The 20,772-nt window shown below is 51.3% G+C and overlaps 2 protein-coding genes across 5 annotated transcripts in view; both read left to right on the forward strand.

The window, feature by feature from the left end:
• znf609a (zinc finger protein 609a) overlaps positions 1–17,935 on the forward strand; it is a 41,676-nt gene extending 23,741 nt beyond the window's left edge. Inside the window, exons 3-9 of one of the 4 annotated variants that reach the window (XM_076732943.1) lie at positions 8,488–8,713; positions 9,746–9,833; positions 10,170–12,324; positions 13,077–13,458; positions 14,612–14,959; positions 15,742–15,820; positions 16,400–17,933. In XM_076732943.1, the coding sequence (XP_076589058.1) occupies positions 8,488–8,713; positions 9,746–9,833; positions 10,170–12,324; positions 13,077–13,458; positions 14,612–14,959; positions 15,742–15,815 (3,273 nt within the window). In that variant the 3' untranslated portion in view covers positions 15,816–15,820; positions 16,400–17,933. Of the gene's footprint in view, positions 1–8,487; positions 8,714–9,745; positions 9,834–10,169; positions 12,325–13,076; positions 13,459–14,611; positions 14,960–15,741; positions 15,821–16,399 lie in introns of all 4 variants that reach the window. The other 3 variants (XM_076732942.1, XM_076732938.1, XM_076732941.1) reach the window with 3 other exon arrangements.
• Positions 17,936–19,300: 1,365 nt separating this feature from the next.
• The window catches only part of gramd2ab (GRAM domain containing 2Ab), a 21,691-nt gene continuing 20,219 nt past the window's right edge, over positions 19,301–20,772 (forward strand). The window contains exon 1 of the mRNA XM_076733967.1: positions 19,301–19,437. The gene's annotated coding sequence lies outside the window, so the exon portion shown is untranslated. The remainder of the gene's footprint in view (positions 19,438–20,772) is intronic.

The raw sequence follows: 20,772 nt of genomic DNA on the forward strand, positions 1-20,772 counted from the left end.
ACCACGAGGACTCAAACTCAGACTAAACACTCCATAAAGACTGTGGAAAAGGAGTCAAGCACCGTCTTCCTATTGGACAGTTTACAGTGCAGACAGACAGGATGATTACAGAGAGACAGAAGGGGGTGGGGTGTTCTTCCTGCAGCTAACATCTGGCTATTTCCAGCTGCTCATTGGTGTTTGATAGCCACAATCTTCAGTGGATTCAAACAGCAGTTAACGTTGTGGTGTCAGAGTGTGTTTGACGGGGTCTTCAGTGTCTTTGTAGAGTCGGCCTGTTGGACTGCAGGTTCACATGAGACACTTCACTGATGTCCCCGTGGATTACTGTCCTGCTCAGATATTCAGTGAAGTGCAAACTGTGAACTTTACTGCATCCCCTGCTTAAGACTCTGGACATTGTGGGATAAAATTGTGGGGTTTTATTTTGTGGTTTTCAAAATGGTTTACAGATAAAAACCTGTACTCACCTCCTGTGCTGTGAACGCCAAACTAACATCAGGAGCACCCAGCTGCCTTCATGAGTCACACAAGGAGTTAAACAGTCCACCTCAGTGTGAATACACCTGTTCTGTGGAGGCCTCAGAGTTCGTTAGAGAACTTTATCAAACCACCAGCATCATGAAGACCAAGCAGCCATCACACAGCTCAAGGGCTAGATTCAAACCAAGTCCCCAGCTTTGAACATCTCATGGAGTGCCATTAAATCCATCATTAGAACATGGAAAGAATGTGGATCAACAGCCACGTTCAGGCCAGCATTAACCACAGAATCAGCCAGGAGGCCACTGGTGACTCTGGAGGAGCTGGAGAGATCCAGAGCTCAGCTGAGACAACCTGTCCTCAGGACAGTGTTGGTCCTGCTCTCCACCAAACTGACCTTCAGGAGAGAGATGCTGCTGAAAGAAAGCCACAAGATCCTGTTTGGAGTTTACCAGCAGCCATGTGGACACACAGCAGACATGAGGAAGACGCCATCAGCATCAGCCTGAGAGCAGCATCCTGCTGGGAGGATGCTGTTCACCAGCAGGTACGGGGAAACTGGTCTGGACTGAAGGAGGGAAAGATGGATCGTTTCAGTCTGCAGAAGACTTGAAGCTTCTTATTGTACCATTAGTTTTTCAGTGATGGCTGCATTCCTTTTACATAGGTGTACCTAATAAACTGGCAATATACAGGTGGTGCTGTGTCTGGCTGTTGATGTGAGCAGCTCCAGCCGCCTCATTAAACCAACTCTCTCCTGACCTTTGATTTAGTTCAGCCTTGTTTTTGTAGCTCCGTATATATTTTTGTAGTTCTGACAAACCCCTGAATGATTTCTTTCCACTGCAGATTCACTTTTCCTCTGCTGAGGCGTCTCATTCAGGCCAAATACTGTAAATTCCAGTCTGGGAGGTATAAAGGTATGAAGACATGGCCGGTGCCCAGACCAGCTCTCCACCTGCACATTAAAGTGAGAGCAGGGGGCTCAGGGGGCTCAGGGAGCTCTGCACATGCTTTCTGGGAAACAGAAGTGGAGGAAGAGGGAAAGTAAATGAAAGCATCTCGAGAAGCTCGAGAGGCCCCGGACGCCTCAGCTCTGCAGCCGCGTTCGTGGAAGAGGGACCAACAGAACAGGTCACATGTCCCCTCAGCGGGTGGACGGCCTGCTCAGAATAGGTGTCGTCGTCCTTTACGGTTTGTCTCTGAAGACACCTTAAAGTTTGAAGTTCATTCGTTTCAAACTGGTCCAGCAGCTCATCTGGGTCTTTGGCTTGGTCTCAAGTTTGATTCCAGGCTCAATTAAGAAGGTTTCAGTAGTAAAACGTTGCTTCATCAAATATCTACATTTCTTCTTTCTCTGAGACCACATCGTCGTTCTCGAGCTGGAGTCCTGGATCCATCCAAAGGCCCAAAGGGAGAGGGAGAGAGGGGGAGAAGGGGGAGAGAGGAGGAATCACTGTGGTCTCCCTCCATCCCAGATGTTATTCCATCCCTGAAGAAAGAACTGCTCACCTGTTGTTCATTTCTAACATTCCTATGACTTAGTGTGAGGCAGTGAGGGCCGAGGAGGAGGTGGAGGAGGAGGAGGAGGAGGAGGAGGAGGAGGAGGAGGTGGAGGAGGAGGTGGAGGAGGTGGAGGAGGAGGGTAGTCCTTGGGGGTTTTACGGGTTACTGGGGGGTTGTGGATATGTTCTGGAGGGGTGTTTGATGGGTTTCAGGGAGGGGCCTTGGGGGATTTTTGGGGCATGTTGAGGGGTTTCTAAGCATCCTCATCATCACGTCTTCCTGTGAAGGCCTCACGTGTGTGTGTGTGTGCGTGCATGCGTCCGTGCGCATGTCATGAAACACTGCTGACATGTCACTCTGGACACGTGTCCACAATGACCTGCACCTCCCACAACTCCTGATAGGACAGGAATGTGTTGACAGGGGGACCAAGGCCAAGTGTGGTCCATTTATCTTCAAGGTCTGTCTGTCTGTCTCTGTCTTTCTCCATCTGTCCGTCTCTCGCTGTCTGTCTGTCTCTCTCCGTCCGTCCGTCTGTCTGTCTCTCTCTCTGTCTCTCTCCATCTGTCCGTCTCTCTCCGTCTGTCCATCCGTCTGTCTGTCTCTCGCCATCTGTCTGTCTGTCTGTCTGTCTGTCTGTCTGTCTCTCTCCATCTGTCTGTCTGTCTGTCTGTCTCTCTCTGTCTTTCTCCATCTCTCTGTCTGTCTGTCTGTCTCTCTGTCTCTCTCCGTCCGTCTGTCTGTCTGTCTGTCTGTCTGTCTGTCTCTCTCTCTGTCTCTCTCCATCTGTCTGTCTCTCTCCGTCTGTCCATCCGTCTGTCTGTCTCTCGCCATCTGTCTGTCTGTCTGTCTCTCTGTCTCTCTCCGTCCATCTGTCTGTCTGTCTGTCTGTCTCTCTCTCTGTCTCTCTCCATCTGTCCGTCTCTCGCCGTCTGTCTGTCTGTCTCTCTCCGTCCGTCTGTCTGTCTGTCTCTCTCTCTGTCTCTCTCCATCTGTCTGTCTCTCTCCATCCGTCCGTCCGTCCGTCCGTCTGTCTGTCCGTTTGTCTCTCTGTCTCTCTCCGTCTGTCTGTCTGTCTCTCTCCATCCATCCGTCTGTCTCTCTGTCTCTCTCCGTCTGTCTGTCTGTCTCTCTCCATCCATCCGTCTGTCTCTCTGTCTGTCTCTCCTTCTGTCTGTCTGTCTGTCTGTCTGTCTGTCTCTCTCTCTGTCTCTCTCCATCTGTCCGTCTCTCGCTGTCTGTCTGTCTGTCTCTCTCCGTCCGTCCGTCTGTCTGTCTCTCTCTCTGTCTCTCTCCATCTGTCCGTCTCTCTCCGTCTGTCCATCCGTCTGTCTGTCTCTCGCCATCTGTCTGTCTGTCTGTCTGTCTGTCTGTCTGTCTCTCTCCATCTGTCTGTCTGTCTGTCTGTCTCTCTCTGTCTTTCTCCATCTCTCTGTCTGTCTGTCTGTCTCTCTGTCTCTCTCCGTCCGTCTGTCTGTCTGTCTGTCTGTCTGTCTGTCTTTCTGTCTCTCTCTCTGTCTCTCTCCATCTGTCTGTCTCTCTCCGTCTGTCCATCCGTCTGTCTGTCTCTCGCCATCTGTCTGTCTGTCTGTCTCTCTGTCTCTCTCCGTCCATCTGTCTGTCTGTCTGTCTGTCTCTCTCTCTGTCTCTCTCCATCTGTCCGTCTCTCGCCGTCTGTCTGTCTGTCTCTCCGTCCGTCTGTCTGTCTGTCTCTCTCTCTGTCTCTCTCCATCTGTCTGTCTCTCTCCATCCGTCCGTCCGTCCGTCCGTCTGTCTGTCCGTTTGTCTCTCTGTCTCTCTCCGTCTGTCTGTCTGTCTGTCTCTCTCCATCCATCCGTCTGTCTCTCTGTCTGTCTCTCCGTCTGTCTGTCTGTCCGTCTGTCTCTCTCCGTCTGTCTTTCTCCATCCGTCTCTCTGTCTCTCTGTCTCTCTCCATCCTTCTGTCTGTCTGTCTGTCTGTCCGTCTGTCCGTCCGTCTGTCTGTCTGTCCGTCTGTCTGTCCGTCTGTCTGTCTCTCTCCATCCGTCCGTCTGTCTGTCTGTCTCTCTGTCTGTCTGTCTGTCTGTCTCTTTGCTGTGTTCATTGTGATCATCACTCATTATTGAACAGAGCATGAGCTCACTGAACACCTGAACTTAACCAGTGACTCTTCCTGAAAGCACCAGTTGTTTTTGTGACAGCAAAGGTGTGTTTGGTGTTATTGATCTTTGTGTCTGAGTGGAGTCACTAAACTTTATCTTACTCTTGTTTTTAGGATTGTAGTCATTTCTGATTGTTGCTGCTGTAACTCTGCAGATTGGTCCACTGTGAGATGAATACTGATCTTAATCATTACTGATCGGCCTGTGTTTCAGTCAGATGTGACTCGGTGGCCTTTTCCATGGTAACGGTGAACACCGCTGAGTCGTGGTGGTCACGTTGAGGGAGCCAGTCGTCCTCGCACAGCTCCAGCATCCCGCCGTCTGTCAGTGTGTCCGTCCTGTCCGTCCCGTAGCGGTGACGGCTCGGCGCTGTGGGTGGATGTGCTGCAGCATGTTACTGATGGAGCTCCAGCGTGTCGTACAGGATCATTTGTTTGTGTGTGCCTGCACCAATCAGCTGTGGACCTGAGCCAAGCTCACATGTCAGGGACACAGCTGATGGCCTCACGAGGCCTCGCATGCTGCTCGCACCTCACAGGTGTTCTACTGTCAGCAGTGTGTTTTCAGCACCACGGTCAATTTCTGCAGGAGCGCTTCAGTGTTTTGGTTTAGACCAATAAGAAACTATTAAAAACGGGTCCTCGCTGTCTCTCCTGGACCGGTTTTATACTCATTCTCGTACTTTTGACCTTGTAAATGAAGCAGAATTATGCCAGCACCGCGTCTCTGTGTTTGTCCTGTGTGAGTTTAACATTCATCCTGTTTGGAACCGAACACGATCTAAGAGGAGAAAATCGACTTTAATCCGGTGAAGCCTGGCAGCCTGGAACGACCTCGTCCACTTCACCTCTCCATGAAGTGACACATTAAACGAGCCTCCACTCTCTGGTCCTTCTGAAGTGCTGATCACTATCGCTGATCCTCGCTCACAGCCAGTGACTGGCCTTGAAAGGAATGTGTCTCATTGTAATGAATACCTCTCTGAAGACAGAGGAGGAGGAGGAGGAGGAGGAGGAGGAGGAGGAGGAGCAGGGGGCTGGTGTTTCCCAGCCCAGGAGGCGTCCTGTTGGTTGGAGCTCTGCCGCCGGTGGAGCAGAGGAGGAGGCACAGCCTGCCTGGGACTGTCGGTTGGAGGGTTTTCTGCTCGTCTGGGGGTTTCCCAGCATTCCAGGCAGCCATGTTTTTTATTCTTAAAGAGGACAACGATAGGGGCGGGGCGGTTTGTTTCTCTTGTTACCAAGGCAGCACCCTCTTAACCAGTCAGTGACCCAGCGCCTGGCGGTCTTCATCGTGCCTCCCGGGTCTGCTGTCCGCAGAGAGGACGAAGGTCTTCAGCCTGGAGGACAAGCTGAAGACGTCCATCACTGTCTAACTCCAAACAGAGAACGAGCTGTGGATGAAGCGTGTTTTCACACCACGACCTGGTGTTTGGTTCGGGCCTGGAACCGTCTGTCTGCCAGGATCTGGATCCGTGTGGCTGCAGTTCAGCCCAGGATGTGTTTCAGCACATCAGTAAATTATGTTTATGCAGCAAATAAAACTAGTTGTAAAAATGTGTTGATGAATTTCTTTGGATTCGTCATTTATGTCCCTGTTGAAGTTCTTGGAAAAGCAGATGATGTGCAGCTTGTTTCTGTGGGCCTTTAGTGTCCCAGCTGGTCTGGACCCAGCTCTCTTTAGGTGGTCGATCTGCTGCCTCGAGTTCCTGTGCTGGTTAGATTCTGGATTAATAATCTGAATAATCTGAAGTAACCGCTAACTAAATTCATCAGATTAATGTAGTGAAGCCTAAAGTAGCATGAAATAGAAATACTAGTTGCTGTCATGTCTCATTTAGTATTTGGGACAGTTTGAAGACGCCATACTGGGACACGCGAAGTGATGATGGAAATGGAGGCGGAGACGTGAACACGCTATTCAGACGTCTGTCACTTCCTGTTCCTCTCTCACGGGGACATTCTGTCTGTCCGTCTCTGCTCTCACGCGGACGTGCTGTCTGTCCGTCTCTGCTCTCAGAGGGACGTGCTGTCTGTCCGTCTCTGCTCTCACGGGGACGTGCTGTCTGTCCGTCTCTGCTCTCACAGGGACGTGCTGTCTGTCCGTCTCTGTTCTCACGGGGACATGCGGTCTGTCCGTCTCTGCTCTCAGAGGGACGTGCTGTCTGTCCATCTCTGCTCTCACGGGGACATGCGGTCTGTCCGTCTCTGCTCTCACAGGGACATGCGGTCTGTCCGTCTCTGTTCTCAGAGAGACGTGCTGTCTGTCTGTCTCTGCTCTCACGGGGACATGCGGTCTGTCCGTCTCTGCTCTCAGAGGGACGTGCTGTCTGTCTGTCTCTGCTCTCACGGGGACATGCGGTCTGTCTGTCTCTGCTCTCACGGGGACATGCGGTCTGTCCGTCTCTGTTCTCAGAGAGACGTGCTGTCTGTCCGTCTCTGCTCTCACGGGGACATGCGGTCTGTCCGTCTCTGCTCTCAGAGGGACATGCGGTCTGTCCGTCTCTGCTCTCAGAGGGACGTGCGGTCTGTCCATCTCTGCTCTCAGAGGGACGTGCTGTCTGTCTGTCTCTGCTCTCAGAGGGACATGCGGTCTGTCCGTCTCTGCTCTCAGAGGGACGTGCTGTCTGTCTGTCTCTGCTCTCACGGGGACATGCGGTCTGTCCGTCTCTGCTCTCAGAGGGACGTGCTGTCTGTCCGTCTCTGCTCTCAGAGAGACGTGCTGTCTGTCCGTCTCTGCTCTCACGGGGACATGCGGTCTGTCCGTCTCTGCTCTCAGAGGGACGTGCTGTCTGTCCGTCTCTGGAGAACAGCCGCGATGTGACTGACACACATCAGATAAGTGTCTTTGTAGACGTGGAGTCATGGCGGGCCGCGGACTCTCGTTAGCGTCTCAGCTTGTCTGACCTCACGTCACCTCACGTGAACATCAGGTGGTCCGTCGCTGTCAGCGGACGCACTGAGCTGAGGGAGGAAAGGTTCTGTTGGTTTATTGCTGTTCTCTAAAACCCCAAACACTGACCAGCTGCTGACCAGCTGCTCCACAAATTCAAACTTTGTGGAGCTAAAGTTTGTGTTTAGACGTTTGGTCGAATAAAAAAGGTTTGTAAATAAAAATGTTGTCCAAAAGGTTTTCTGTCTGCTGACACTTGAAAAGCAGCTTTCCTTATTGATGATCAATAATCCATCACAGTGAACAGTTTTTTCTGTCCTCTGTCGCACTCGTTTGTGTTCCCACACTCTCACGAGGCTGCTCTTCATCATTTCACGGCCTCCTCGTCTGCGTTGTGTTCCACCAGCAGAACCTCTCTGCAGTTATTTCCTCCTATAATAAAAACCAGTTGTGGGTTTTCAGAATGTCCTTGAAGGCATCGCCATCATTGCTCACCACCTCCTCGGAGCACCGTTCTGTGGGGAACCCTGCCCTGACGGGTGGGGGTCGGAGGAGGAGGAGGAGGAGGATGACGGGCGATGGGTCTCTCCAGGTGCTCTCAGATCTCCTCCTGTCTTGTGGTGAGGAGGCGGTTTGGGAGCGTTTCCATGGTGACGACTGACACCTTCCCAGTGCTCCCCACTCTGCCCCCACACCAGCTGCTTCCCACCTGATCATTAAGGGTCATCCTCAGCACCTCCTCCTCTCCTTTGTGCTCTTTCCTCCTCCTCACCTCCTCCTCTTCTGACACTGGTTTCTCCTCCCTTGTTATCTTTTTCTTTATTCCTGTTCTCTCCTCCTCACAGTCAGGTTCAGCTTTTCACATACAGAGAACTGGCTTTGTTGTTTTGGTGCTTCACAGTACAGGAAGACGAAGATGTAAACAAACATGTTACACAAGTCAAGAATCATACATGTAAAATCTGAATTTTCATTAAAAATGTCTGAAGTGTGTCTGTTTAAGAGTGAAAGAGCTGCAAAAAATGTAGGAATTTGCTTTTTAAATGATCCCATCACTCAAACTGCTTTATATCTGTCATCTGATGTTGTCCTACATTTCCCAGAATGCTTTTCACAGCACCAAGCGACGCTTCACCACACTGTGGGATTGGTGGAGGTGATGGTGTGTATGTGCTTTATTCTGAGGTGAAGCTGCTTGTCCATCATTCTGTGTGATCACTGCGAGCCCGCCCCCCCATCCCATTGGCTCAGGTGACACCTCATGTGATGCGCTGCTCTGTAGAAACTTTATCGATGCGTCTGTGGTGTGGCTGTTAACAGTGACGGCAGACGAGCGGCTCGTCCTCTGTCTGAACAGTGTGTGGACATGTTGACCTCTGAGTCTCTCACAAAGTCTTTTACAGTTTGTCCAATCAAAACCTCAGAATGTGTGTCTCACCCTCGTCTCTCCTCTGTCTCCCTCATCCAGATGGAGTCTCCGGTCTCCACCCCCGCTCCTCCTCCTCTCCACCTCCTCGCTCCCGTCGCCAACAGCGACATCTCGTCTCCGTGTGAGCAGATCATGGTTCGCACACGCTCAGTGGCGGTGAACACGGCGGACGCCTCACTGGCCACCGAGCCGGAGTGCCTGGGACCCTGCGAGCCAGGCACCAGCGTCAACCTGGAGGGCATCGTGTGGCAGGAAACCGAGGACGGTGAGATGAACGTCTAAAAGACGATGAAACACGTGGTGAAGCTAAGCCAGCAGTCTGCCTGTGTCTCCTATTGACAGCCATGAAACGAGACATGAAGGAGTGAGGGAGTGACAGCAGAGTCCTGGCTGAGAAAGAAACCCTGTAAACATGTTTCACATTCTTACTGTTTGTTTTCAGTGTTTTTATTTGGAACGTAAAATTACCCAGCAGGACGTGAGGTGAGCGACGTGAAGATGCCTGAAGATGTAAACGTAATGGACGGTCTGATCAGAGCTTGTCACTTAAAGATGAAGTAAACAAAGAAAAACCTGCTCAGCAGCTGCTGACCAAACACCGTTTTCTAAAGAAATCCTAGTTAAACATCAACTTGAAAAGAGTTTCAGGTTTAGTTTCAGCTCATCTCATCAGGCCAGCGTGTCTCGTGTTGTTCGACCTACATTATGAATGGTTGTATTTCTGCCATGTCAGCATTTGGTTCATCAGAACGCCGCGTTGTTTGACCTCAGTGCTGATGGCGTTGCTCAGGTCAAAGCGTGTGACTTAACAAGACGTCACGCTGGAGACAAAAACCCAGAGTCAGACTGTGTCTCCTGCTCATATGAAGCTGGTCTCCAGAAGACAGAAGATCCTGACTGGCAGTCAGATCACACACACACACACACACACACACACACACACACACACACACCCTGTGGCAGGCGTTGAGGAGATGAAGTGGAGGTGAAGGAGGTGATAGCCCTCTGCTCTCTGGCAGGACGCTGTTCACACATCAGCTGCACACTGAGCTGCTAGACCCTTTGATCTGCTCCTCATGGTGGAACGTTCTGTTAAAACACTCAGTGTCTCTCTGCACTTAGTCTCAGTCCTCCTGAAGCACCGACGGGACTCGACCTCAGAAACCTGCTAGGCTCGATTTTAAATTGAAATCTGTTTCCCAGCAGGGAGGAGCGTCTCACCTGACATCACCTGACACGTCTGTTTCCTGTAACTCATTCTGTGGCTTTCACTGTCTGTCTGTCTGTCTGTCTGTAGGCATGCTGGTTGTTAACGTCACCTGGAGGAACAAGACGTACGTTGGGACCCTGCTGGACTGCACAAGACATGACTGGGCCCCTCCACGGTACACACACACTGAAGTCACTTGAAAACTGATTGATCAGTGTTCCTCATGAAACGTTCAGTAACTGATCTCTGGGTTGTTCTGTTTATCAGTGAGATAACCAGAAGTTAGGCTTTTTTTAAGATGGTCCAGTGAACCAAACACCTGCAAATCAAGCTCCTTTGTCACATATCCAGTGTTGGCCTAATGGCACTCTTGGCTACCTTGGTGTGGATGATATGACCAAATATATCTGGGAAACATCTGTTGTTTAGTTTTCTCATACCTTTGTGCAGGTGGAGCTCTGTTCAGGCTTCCTGCTTCTGTTTGCTGCTCACTGACTCTGTGTGTTTTCAGGTTCTGTGAGTCTCCCACCAGTGACGTGGAAATGCGAAGCGGGCGTGGTCGGGGTAAGAGGATGCGTCCCAGTAGCAACACGCCGTTGAACGACAACAGCAACTCCTCAGATAACAAAGGCAGCGGCAGCAGCAAGACACGTGGCGCCACTGCGAACAGCAAAGGTCGACGAGGCAGCCAGACTGCCAGCGGCATCGAGGACGTGAAGGCCAGTCCGTCCTCCACTAAGAGGAAGACCAAACCTGCCTCTGATATGGAGCCCACCTCCAGCTCAGAGGACACCAAGGCTTCAAAGCGAATGAGAACTAACTCCACCGGCGCTTCACTCCCCCACCCTGGAGGTAAATCTGAACCTCTGCCCCCTCCACAGTTGGACCGGACTTGCCCCTCCCCCGTGCTCATCGACTGCCCTCACCCCAATTGCAACAAGAAGTACAAGCACATCAACGGGCTGAAGTACCACCAGGCTCGAGCCCATAACGACCACGATGTCCGATTGGACCAGGATGGCGACAGCGAATACGGAGATGACCCCGCCCTCCACCCTGACCCTGCCTCCTGCAATGGTGCAGCCATCTCACCTGCCCGCTCCACTACGCCGAAAGGACGGGGATTTGATGCCCCGTCCCCCTCACCGGGGAAGCTGACGTCAAAGGGAAAGAAGAAGGCAGGAGAGGCTGAGCCTGATGTGACAGACGGCGGCGAGGAGGGGGCGTGTTTGACAGACGAAGCCAGCAACGACGGTATGGATGACAGAAAGGCCAAGAAGATGGCAGCCGGAGGTAAGACGGATAAACTGACCCAGAAAGGCTTGAAGCCGGCTCGACCCGTCGCCCCAGCTGCCTCCAATGCCCCCTCACCCTACGCCCTGCAAGCATCCTCCCCTGCTCTGGGCTCAGTGGTACAGTCCATCCCCAAGAGCCCCCAGCTGAAGAACATCCAGCCTAAACCCCCTCCACTGGCCGACCCTGCCTCCAGCCCCACCCTCGCCAAGGACAAGAAGAAGAAGGACAAGAAGAAGAGGGAGGGAGGAAAGGAGGGGGACAGTCCAAAGGCCATGGGTAAGGGAGGGAGGCCAGAAGAGGGGAAGAGTCCATACTCAGAGGCGTCTGACGCTTTGCTCAATGGCTCCTCAGAAGCTCACCAGAGCCGCCTGGCCAGCATCAAGGCTGAGGCCGACAAGGTGTACAGTTTCTCAGATAATGCTCCCAGCCCATCCATCGGTGTGGCCAGCAGGATTGAGGCCGGCCTTGCCCCCCACCTCAACCAAAACGGAGCAGACAATGCGTCTGTCAAAACCAGCAGCCCTGCCTACTCTGACATCTCAGACGCCGGCGAGGACGGAGAGGGGAAGGCAGAGGGGGTGAAGGTCAAATCCGAACCTGACCAAGGGCCTCGTGAAGGGGCCAAGAAGGCACTGTTCCCCCCTCAGGCTTCCAGTAAGGAATCACCGTACTACCCCAGCTACGACTCCTACTACTCTCCCAGCTACCCCAACCCCAGCCCAGGAGCAGCACCTGCAGCACCGCCTCATGTGGAAGGAGCGCAAGTGAAGGTGAAGAAGGAGGAGGAGCAGCCAGAGGTGGGGGAGGAGGGCAAACTAAAGGTGGAGCCTCAGGAGGAGAGGAAGGCAGAGCCGGGGCCTCAGCAGCCATCAGTTATCCAGCAGCGCTCCAACATGTACACCCAGCCTCTGTACTACAACCAGTACTACGTCCCCCCCTACTCCTACTCACCTGACCAGGCCTACCACGCCCACCTGCTGGCCTCTAATCCCACCTACCGCCAGCAGTACGAGGAGAGGCAGCGGCAGGCCGACAAGAAGGCTGAGGGCAAAGAGCGGGAGCTGTGTGGGAAAGAGGAGTGGAAGCAGAAAGCCACGGTGCCCCCCACCCTGTCCAGAGCCCCCAGCCTCACCGATCTGGGTGCTAAGGGGGTGCTGAGCACGACCAAGCCCAAAGAGCCTCCACCAGCTTCAGAACAGGCCAAGTCGGTCATCATGGCAAAGGGAGAGGACCCCAAGGCACCCACCGCCCAGTCTGAGGGCCTGAAAATGAAATTGAGTGAAGCAGGGCATCATGGGAAAGAAGAGACCAAGCCAGGGCTGGAGTCGGGCAGGCCGGCAGGTGTAGAGCCTGCCATGTGGTACAGACAGGTAACTGCATTTTTACACACTCAGGCTGCATTCAGGCTCTGCTCAGGCTGTGCTCAGGCTGCGTTCAGGCTCTGCTCAGGCTGCGTTCAGGCTCTGCTCAGGCTGCATTCAGGCTCTGCTCAGGCTGCGTTCAGGCTCTGCTCAGGCTGCGTTCAGGCTCTGCTCAGGCTGCATTCAGGCTCTGCTCAGGCTCTGCTCAGGCTGTGTTCAGGCTCTGCTCAGGCTGCATTCAGGCTGTGCCCAGGCTGCACTCAGGCTGAGCTCAGGTTGTGTTCAGGCTGCACTGTCAAATTTTTGTTTGTTTTGTCAGACAGTGTTGCTATCATAAAGTATTACAGTCAGAAGTTTTTATCCTCAGCTGCACCTGCTTGGGAATGACTGCTGGGTAACATGTAGTTAGGGTGAGGCTGTAGTTTGGTAACGTTTGTGTTCTCTGGTTTATGAGCAGTTGCTCTCTGAATTCACACAATTGTTTGAGTGGAAAGAAACTTCCCTCCTGTTTTTGTAGTTCAACAGAGTGATGACAGTTCTCTACAGAACTGGTCAGCTGATCCCACGTCAGGTAAACTTTAACCAGGATCTGTGTGTAAACTGTGTAGTGGACGTCACCACAGCAGGTAGAATGGCAGCAGATTGTATCTGGCAAACATAACACAGCTGGATCCAGTGGACATTGTTGTTCTAGCACATCTTCTTCAGTTATCACCACCACCAGCCTTCATAAACATGTCTTCTTCTCTTCTCCTCTGCAGGAGCCGGACTCACGCCTGTGGCCATACGTCTACCCGAACAAATATTCAGAAGCTCCTAAACCGCAGGAGGACGACAGGTGGAAGGATGACAGGGAGAGAGAGCGCGACAGGAAAGGGAAGGAGGAGAGGCAGCGGACAAAGGAGGGCCTCCAGAAAGAGGAGGCCAAGGAAGGGGTGGAGATCAGGACTCAGCTGCCTCCAGAGGAGCACCGGGGGGGAGGGAAGGAGGCTCGCCCCCCCCACATGCAGTTCTCCTCCCCCTTGGCCCAGCACCAGGGCTACATGCCCTACATGCACGGACCTTACGCCTACAGCCATGGCTACGAGCCCACCCACCCCGGCTACAGAGGCATGCCCTCCGTCATGATGCAGAACTACCCTGGTAAGAAGACGAGGGTGCACAGGTGTCCCGATGATTCAAACAACCTTTATTTCACCCAACAAGAGTCCAGGAACACAGGACCAGTGTCAAAACATCAGTCGAGCAGCAGAAACATGCCTGTTCACTCTCTTTTTGAGAGGGAGGTGTTCAGATTTCTATCAGTCTCACATCTGTGTGTTGAGGACAGACACAGAGTCAGGACGTGGCTAGCTTAGCTTAGCTTAGCTTATCCTAAAGACTGGAAGCAGGGGGAAACAGCTAGCCTCGCTCTGTCTGAAGTTCAAAATGATCTACCTGCCTGCTGACGGTCACTGCACCGACAGTCCAATGAGAGGCTGTTCTGACAGGAAGCCCCGCCTACATCATTTTATATGTAAATGAATCAAATCTAACATGTTGCCCAGTGAGCTTCTACAGGTGTGTCTAGTCTTTATGCTAAGCTAGGCTAACAGCGCCGTGACTGCAGTTCTGTACGCACAGATTTGAGATTGATTTCCATTTTTTATTGAACTTTTCTATGAATTGTTTTTCATTTCTCAAGCAGAAAAGACAAAAGTGAAATGTTCACTTTGTGCTTTTTTTTTTTTAACTGTTTGTCAGACAAAGCAGGTGTTGTGATGTTTTCTAGACTAAACAATCTACTAAACGGAAAGTGATCAACATATTGATCACTTCTTTAGCCTTTAGACCAGCTCTGTATGATCAGACCAGGATACAAACCGTTTTTATGAGACCTGCAGACAGGTGGGAGGACATTATTGGTCAAAAAGAAAAATTCAGTTCAGTGCCTTTAAGACCCACCAGTCCTCTCCTCGTAGCCCCTGAACCCGCTGCACCTCCTGCTCTCTGCCCATCAGTCAGGAGTTCTGCTCTGTGCAGGAGCGTCCCCCCTCTGATCTGTTTCTGATTAGTATCAGTAGATTAAATCAGTAGATTTTGTTGATTTCGTCAACCAGCCGTCAAAGTTGGCGTCAGCCTGTAACTCCAGAAACCAGCGGCCTGTGAACGTATCACAGCAGACGTGTGGATTTATTATCAGTGACGTCTCTGTGTTGAATCCACAGACGACGGCAGTCTGACAGGAGCGTTTGTTTGTCTTAATCTGATGCTGGAGGGTAAGATGAGCGTCCCTCAGACATGTCTCTGTCCTCAGGCTCGTACCTGCCGGCCAGTTACTCCTTCCCCTCATACGGAGGAAAGGTGGCAGCGGGAGAGGAGGGGGAGAAGCCCTCCAGGTCCAGTCCCACGGTGAAGCCGCCCAGCGAGGCCAAAGCTCTGGACCTGCTGCAGCAGCACGCCAGCCAGTACAAGAGCAAATCCCCGTCCATCCAAGACAAGACCCCGCACGACCGGGACAGAGACCGAGACAGAGAGCGAGAGAGAGACCGGGAGAGAGAGGGAGACCGGCCGCGATCCTCACCCTCCCAACGCATCCTGCCGTCCCATCATCACCTGGGATACCCGCTGCTGTCAGGACAGTACGACCTGTCCTACGCCTCAGGTGAGACGCCCGTCTGTCCTCCTCTCCTGTGCGTAAACACGTCCAGGTATCGAAATTCAGACAAACGTCAGAATGAAGCTACGAGCTGAAACCGTCAGAGAGTTCAGTTTTCATCTCTTTGTAGTTTTAAAGGGCCCCGTCGGCCATTTCTCCTGCTTCCATAAAGTCAGGTTGGATTTTAAAAAGGTCAATATTAAAGATATTCTCACTGTCAGACACTGGATCCTACATTTCCCATAATGCAGCTCAGTGGCGTCTCTTCTTTAGACCGTCCCTGCCTCCACTCCTGCAGTTTGTGGCACTTCTGGCGGCCGGTTCTAGAGTTGTAGTTTGAGGTTTCTCTCCGTGTGGCTGCGGCGGTGTGCTGCTTGTAGCGCAGCATCGATGGCGTGCAGGTGCGACGTGAGGCCGCAGGTATCAGACTGACGTCAGTTGATCCAGACAGCAGCAGGACTGAAGTATGAGCCGTCAGTCTGCTGTTGACCGCGCTGACCTATTCTGTTCACTTTCCATTCAAGTCGTCAAATTTTGGAGCGCGCCCTCAAAGATAACCCTGATGACATCACTATGACATCACAGGAAGCTGATTTCACTGCCTGACGAGTGAACTGAGCTTCGTGCGTGTGCGTTTGCTTTAGATTTGTCTCACGTTATGACCACAGGCTCCGTCCTCCACCGTCCACGTCCAGCGCTCACACAGTAACGTGACACACTGAGCCGTTCGCATGTGGACGCCGTGTCCGCCATGTTGGATCTGTCTGACGGCCGTCTCTGTCTCACAGGCCTCTCCTCCTCAGCCATCGTCGCCAGTCAGCAAGCGTCCGCCCCGACCATGTACCCCCCCGCACGGAGGTGAGAACGGTAAGAGACACGCACGCACGCACGCACGCACGCACGCACGCACGCACGCACACACACACACACACACACACACACACACACACACACACTCTGTCTTCCTGTCCTCTGCAGTGGATTTATGTCAGTCTGCAGCACCACCTGGTGGACCTTCTTCAGAGCAGTGTGGACATGTTGGTCTCAGTCAGTGTTGTGACTGTGGAGAGTAGAAACAGCTGCTCTCTGCACAGGAGCTTCGGCGTGAACGTGTGAATGTGTGAACGTGTGAATGTTGGTGTGTCCACAAACACCTGCTGCATGTACGGAAGGAACTCTGCTATTAACACATGAATCCAGAAAGGTAGAATGATCGTCATCATGTCGAGTGCCACTGCTCACCTGTATCGATTATCACCTGTGTGAAGACACGACGTGCAGACTGATCACAGATCAGTACGACCCGGCAGCTGTCGGTCAACGAGGTGGAAATCAGTCCAACATCTGGTTTGACAGACGTTTGGCTTTAGAAGCTGAAACACAAGTTGTGTCTGTAAATGTGCGATTTTCTCTTTTGACCAATCATGTCATCTCACCTGTTTGCAGGCACACCTGACTGGCTCACCTCCACCCTGCCCGGAGTCATGTGACCGGATCACATGAGGAAGCGTTTCTGTTTCGACATCAGTTCAATGGTGTTTGTGTACGTTTGATTTCTCTGCCTGGACGTCCAGCCAGCTGCTCTGCCCCTCGCTGGACTGCTGAGACTTCAGGAGGACTGAAGGTCTGATACTGGTCCTGCCGGTCCTGCCGGTCCTGCTGGTTCCGGACAGTACCGTGGTGCTCGGGTGGTGGGCAGCTGAAGTTTTGGCTCACAGACTGAGGACATGGAGGACCTGGTGGGTGGAGACGTGTTCAAATGCTGCTGGTGGTTGGAGGAACAGCTGTTGTTGTTTTGGAGATGGGCGGGTCAGACCGTTCTGGGTGGCGGCGGCGGCGGTGGCGGGGGAGCGTTCAGAGTCATGATGGCATCCTGGTGCAGTCGAGGAAGGACGAGGCAGCGGCTTCCTGTTGGCAGAGCCTTCGTTTTGTCGTTTTACAGCACATTTCTGTAACGCCCTCTGGCCCCCAGACTTTATCCGCAGTGACCTCTGGACTCCGCCGGACGCCGTCACACCTGGAAGCATCGCAGCTTCACAGGAAATAAAATACTGTGGACGGAGGAGGACGGACCAATCAGAGGGCAGCATTGGGACTGATGCTGCAGACTGACCGCCGGCGTCAGACTCCTCCTCCTCAGTGTGTAGCTGTACTGTACTCTGTGTGTGTGTGTGTGTGTGTGTGTGTGTAAATACTGTACAGAGGAATTATTTTAAAGAGCCTGTTGGATGCTGTTCGATTTCCTACTCTTCTTTTTGTCTGGTAGCCTCGGCCTCTGTTTTTCTACTGTTGTTCATCTGATATTAAACCTGTAGCTGGTGGAACAGCGTCCGAGCTCGGTGTCGTCATTTGTTCCCCTGAAACACCTGAAACACATTGATTGTCATGATTGTCATGTTTTATTCAGTGTGAGCTGATTCGCTGAACTTTAAACAACATACAACAGACATGCAGGTGGCACAGGTGACACGCCTGTCAGCCCAGTAACAGTACTAATACCATAGTGTACAAATACTGGTACAAGTAATATCCTAAAAGTGCAAATTTATCAGCATCAAAATACACAAAGTACCCAAAGGAAAAGCACTGATTGGGCAGAATGCGTCGTCTCGTCGACTCTGTTATTGGATGGTGACTGTCGATGCTTCGTGTTCATGACGTTCGTGTTGCAGCTGGTGAAGGTGCTGCAGGTGAGTGAGTCGTTCCCAAGTCGACCACCAGACGGCGCCGAAGTTTCAGATTCTTCCTGCAGTGAGCTTAAGAGAGAAGAGCTGAAAGCTGGAAATGTGACAAACTGGCTGCTTCAGTCATTTCATGTCACAGCCCAGTTAGAGTTCAGAGACACAATGTCTTATCTTATCTTATCTTATCTTATCTTATCTTATCTTATCTGAATGAAGCCAGAGGACACTTTGAGTCTGAAACTGAAAATTTTTTTTCAGTTTCTGCTCTCTGAACTTTTACTGCTTTTCTTTCATCTGTGACAATAAATTCAATTCAACGTGTTTCTGATGTCGAAGTTTTGTCTTTGATTCATGTCAACGACCGTTTAATGAACTGAGAGGAAACACTGCTGTCTGCTGTCTCCCTGAAGCTGTCCGTCTGTCCGTCCGTCTGTCCGTCTGTCTCCTCGTCTCCTCACAGTTATCCAGGTGTCACGCCTTGATGGCCGGACGGTGAGCAGGTGAAAAGACCCCAGCCGAGCTCTGTACCTGCCGCACAGGTGATGTTTGCGTCCTGCAGCCTCTTTCTGTCCCTCTGTGGTGAAGCCAGCAGGTGGCGCTGCATCAGTGACACGTGGTCAGGTTCAGGAGTTTCTCCTCAGTCAGAACTCAGTGAACAGAGACGTGATGTTTTAGCTTCAGTGTGACTTCCTCCTCCAGATATCATGAACATCGTCAGACCTGCAGTTTTTAGTTTTTAACTTTTCTTCAGAATTCAATTTTTCCTTTATTTGTCCCGCGAGGGGAAATTCCAGATTACAGCAGCATCAGTAGAGCAGATTAATATAAGAAGTGCATGCAAATTAGACACAACAGCAGAATATATACAAAAGAGTGAGAATTTTTAAATAAAAAAAAGAAACTTGTAAGAAATTGTAGATAGTATTTGGTGAGTCCACCAAGAGCTGCTAACAGGAGGTGCTAACGGCTAATTCAGCTAACTGTTAATCAGACACTTTGACCACATGGAAATAAATACAGGCTAAAAATCAGGTAGTAACTTCTGACTTCCTGTTTGCATGTCCAAGCATTGTGTTTGGTGTCTCAGCTCTGAAGGATGCTCAGGCGTTCTTGTGTAATATGACAGTTGGGCCACAGGGCGGCGCTGCAGCACACGAAACGTCTCAGCTGCAGCCTGATTAAAGGTGAAGTTCACTCGAGTCCTGCAGACACAGACAGGTGTGTCTCCTCTCATGGAAACGGAGCCACGCAGGTGGTTTCAGCTCTCAGCTGAGTTCTCAGACGGAAACCTGCTCAGCTTCACTTTGAGCTTTGCGTTCTTCATCAGTCCAGCTCACCTGACGTCAGCCCCTGCTGAACATCTGCTCATGTCCCCCTTTAAGTTCGTTCAGACACCATGTCGCTGCATTAAAATCCAGAAAAATGATTGTACTTGTTTTAAGTGATTTTTATGTGATAACAAACACAAACACTTGATTCATTTCAGACTTAGACGTACAGGTAGATTCACACCTGACACAGCAGCTGATTTTGGCCCCGGGTCCCTGAACGCCACATTCTTTCTGTCCTTCAGACATGTCAGCTTTTCCCGCACTTTTACTTTGATACTTCCTGTTCGACATGCTATTATTTTGACGTGTAGTTCGTGTCACTTCCTGTATTGCTTCTGTTCACAGTGTGAACCTGACGCAGCTCGTCTCCCAGCAGCGGCAGCTCAGCGCCGGACGGACGGACGGACGGACGGACGGAGTCCCTGCTGGACACCAGCGGACCTGAATGAAGACGGCTCGGTACACTGAGGTGAGACTGTAGGATAAACCTGTGAATGTGTGTGAGGACACGCTGATGGTACCATCACTGTAGTACTGCTGGTACCTCATACTGTCAAGAACTACAAGTATCAGTGTAATCGATTACCAGGAGCAGCGGTATTATTATCGATCTTAGAGGCAGTCTGAGGTCTGTCAGTAGTATTAGTCGCAGTACTGGCTGCAGTAGTCTTGACAGTAGTAGCAGTATTAGTATATTGTCGATGCTCCCAGTGAATCTCAGTCAGATTCAGACGTTGTACTTTGTGTTGGACCACATTCATCTGACAGTTTTAGTTCCTCCATCCTTTCATGTGTAACGTGATCAATGTCTGAAATATGGATTACAGATTACAGATTACAGCGTGCTGAGCTCCTGTGTCTGACCGGAGCTGCTGTCGTGCACAGTTGGACTAATAAACGAGATGAGAAAAAAGACGAAGATCATTTATTGAAAAAACTTGAGGACAGTAAATTTTACTTTGATGGAAAAGTGTCCTTCAGGGCCTCCGTAGTGTAATGAGTACCCTCATTTTAGATACCTGAAGTTCTTTTTGCAGGTAATAGAGGCTGTACTTTCACTTGAGTAGAATTTGTGGTATTGCTACTTTTACTTGAGTACTTATATGCCTGGATGATACCACATTCAGCTGGCAGTGGTGGAAGAAGTACTTTTATAGTATATTTATAGTATAGTATATAGTACTTTGATTAGAATTACAATCACTTTTTCCAAAGTGACGTACGTATGAATTCACACACCGATGGCGCAGCAGCAGGGGCAGTTTTGGGCTTCAGTAACTTCTGCCGCGGCCGGAATCGAACCAGCGACCTCCTGATCGGTGCACGAGCGCTCTGCCTCCTGAACCACAGCCGCCCCACACAGAGCTGAAAAATACTGTTCTGTGTTAGTAATCTGAGTCTGCAAAGTAACTAAAGCTCTGAAGTAAACGTAGTGGAGTAAAGAGTATCAGTACATACAAGTACTCAGTAAGTACCTCCAGTACTTAGTTAATGTGCTCGGTTACTCTCACGCGCTCGGCCGGTCGTCTTGTTGATTGATCAGAAAGTGTTTTTCTTCAGCTGAGTGTGTGCGGGGCTGATCTGAGACCAGTCAGTCTGTCTGTGTCCAGCGTCGCTGTGGCTCTAAAAACTGACCCCCTGTCAGTTTAACTGACAGCAGAAACACGTTTTCCAGCAGCCGTGAGTGTCCCAGGCCAGCTGCTTCCCTCTGCCTCCAGTCTTTATGCCAAGCTAAGCTAACAGGCTACACGTGACTGACTTCCAATCACACACACACACACACACACACACACACACACACACA

Source organism: Chaetodon auriga, chromosome 6 (assembly GCF_051107435.1).
Source record: "Chaetodon auriga isolate fChaAug3 chromosome 6, fChaAug3.hap1, whole genome shotgun sequence".
Taxonomy (NCBI): Eukaryota; Metazoa; Chordata; class Actinopteri; order Chaetodontiformes; family Chaetodontidae; genus Chaetodon; species Chaetodon auriga.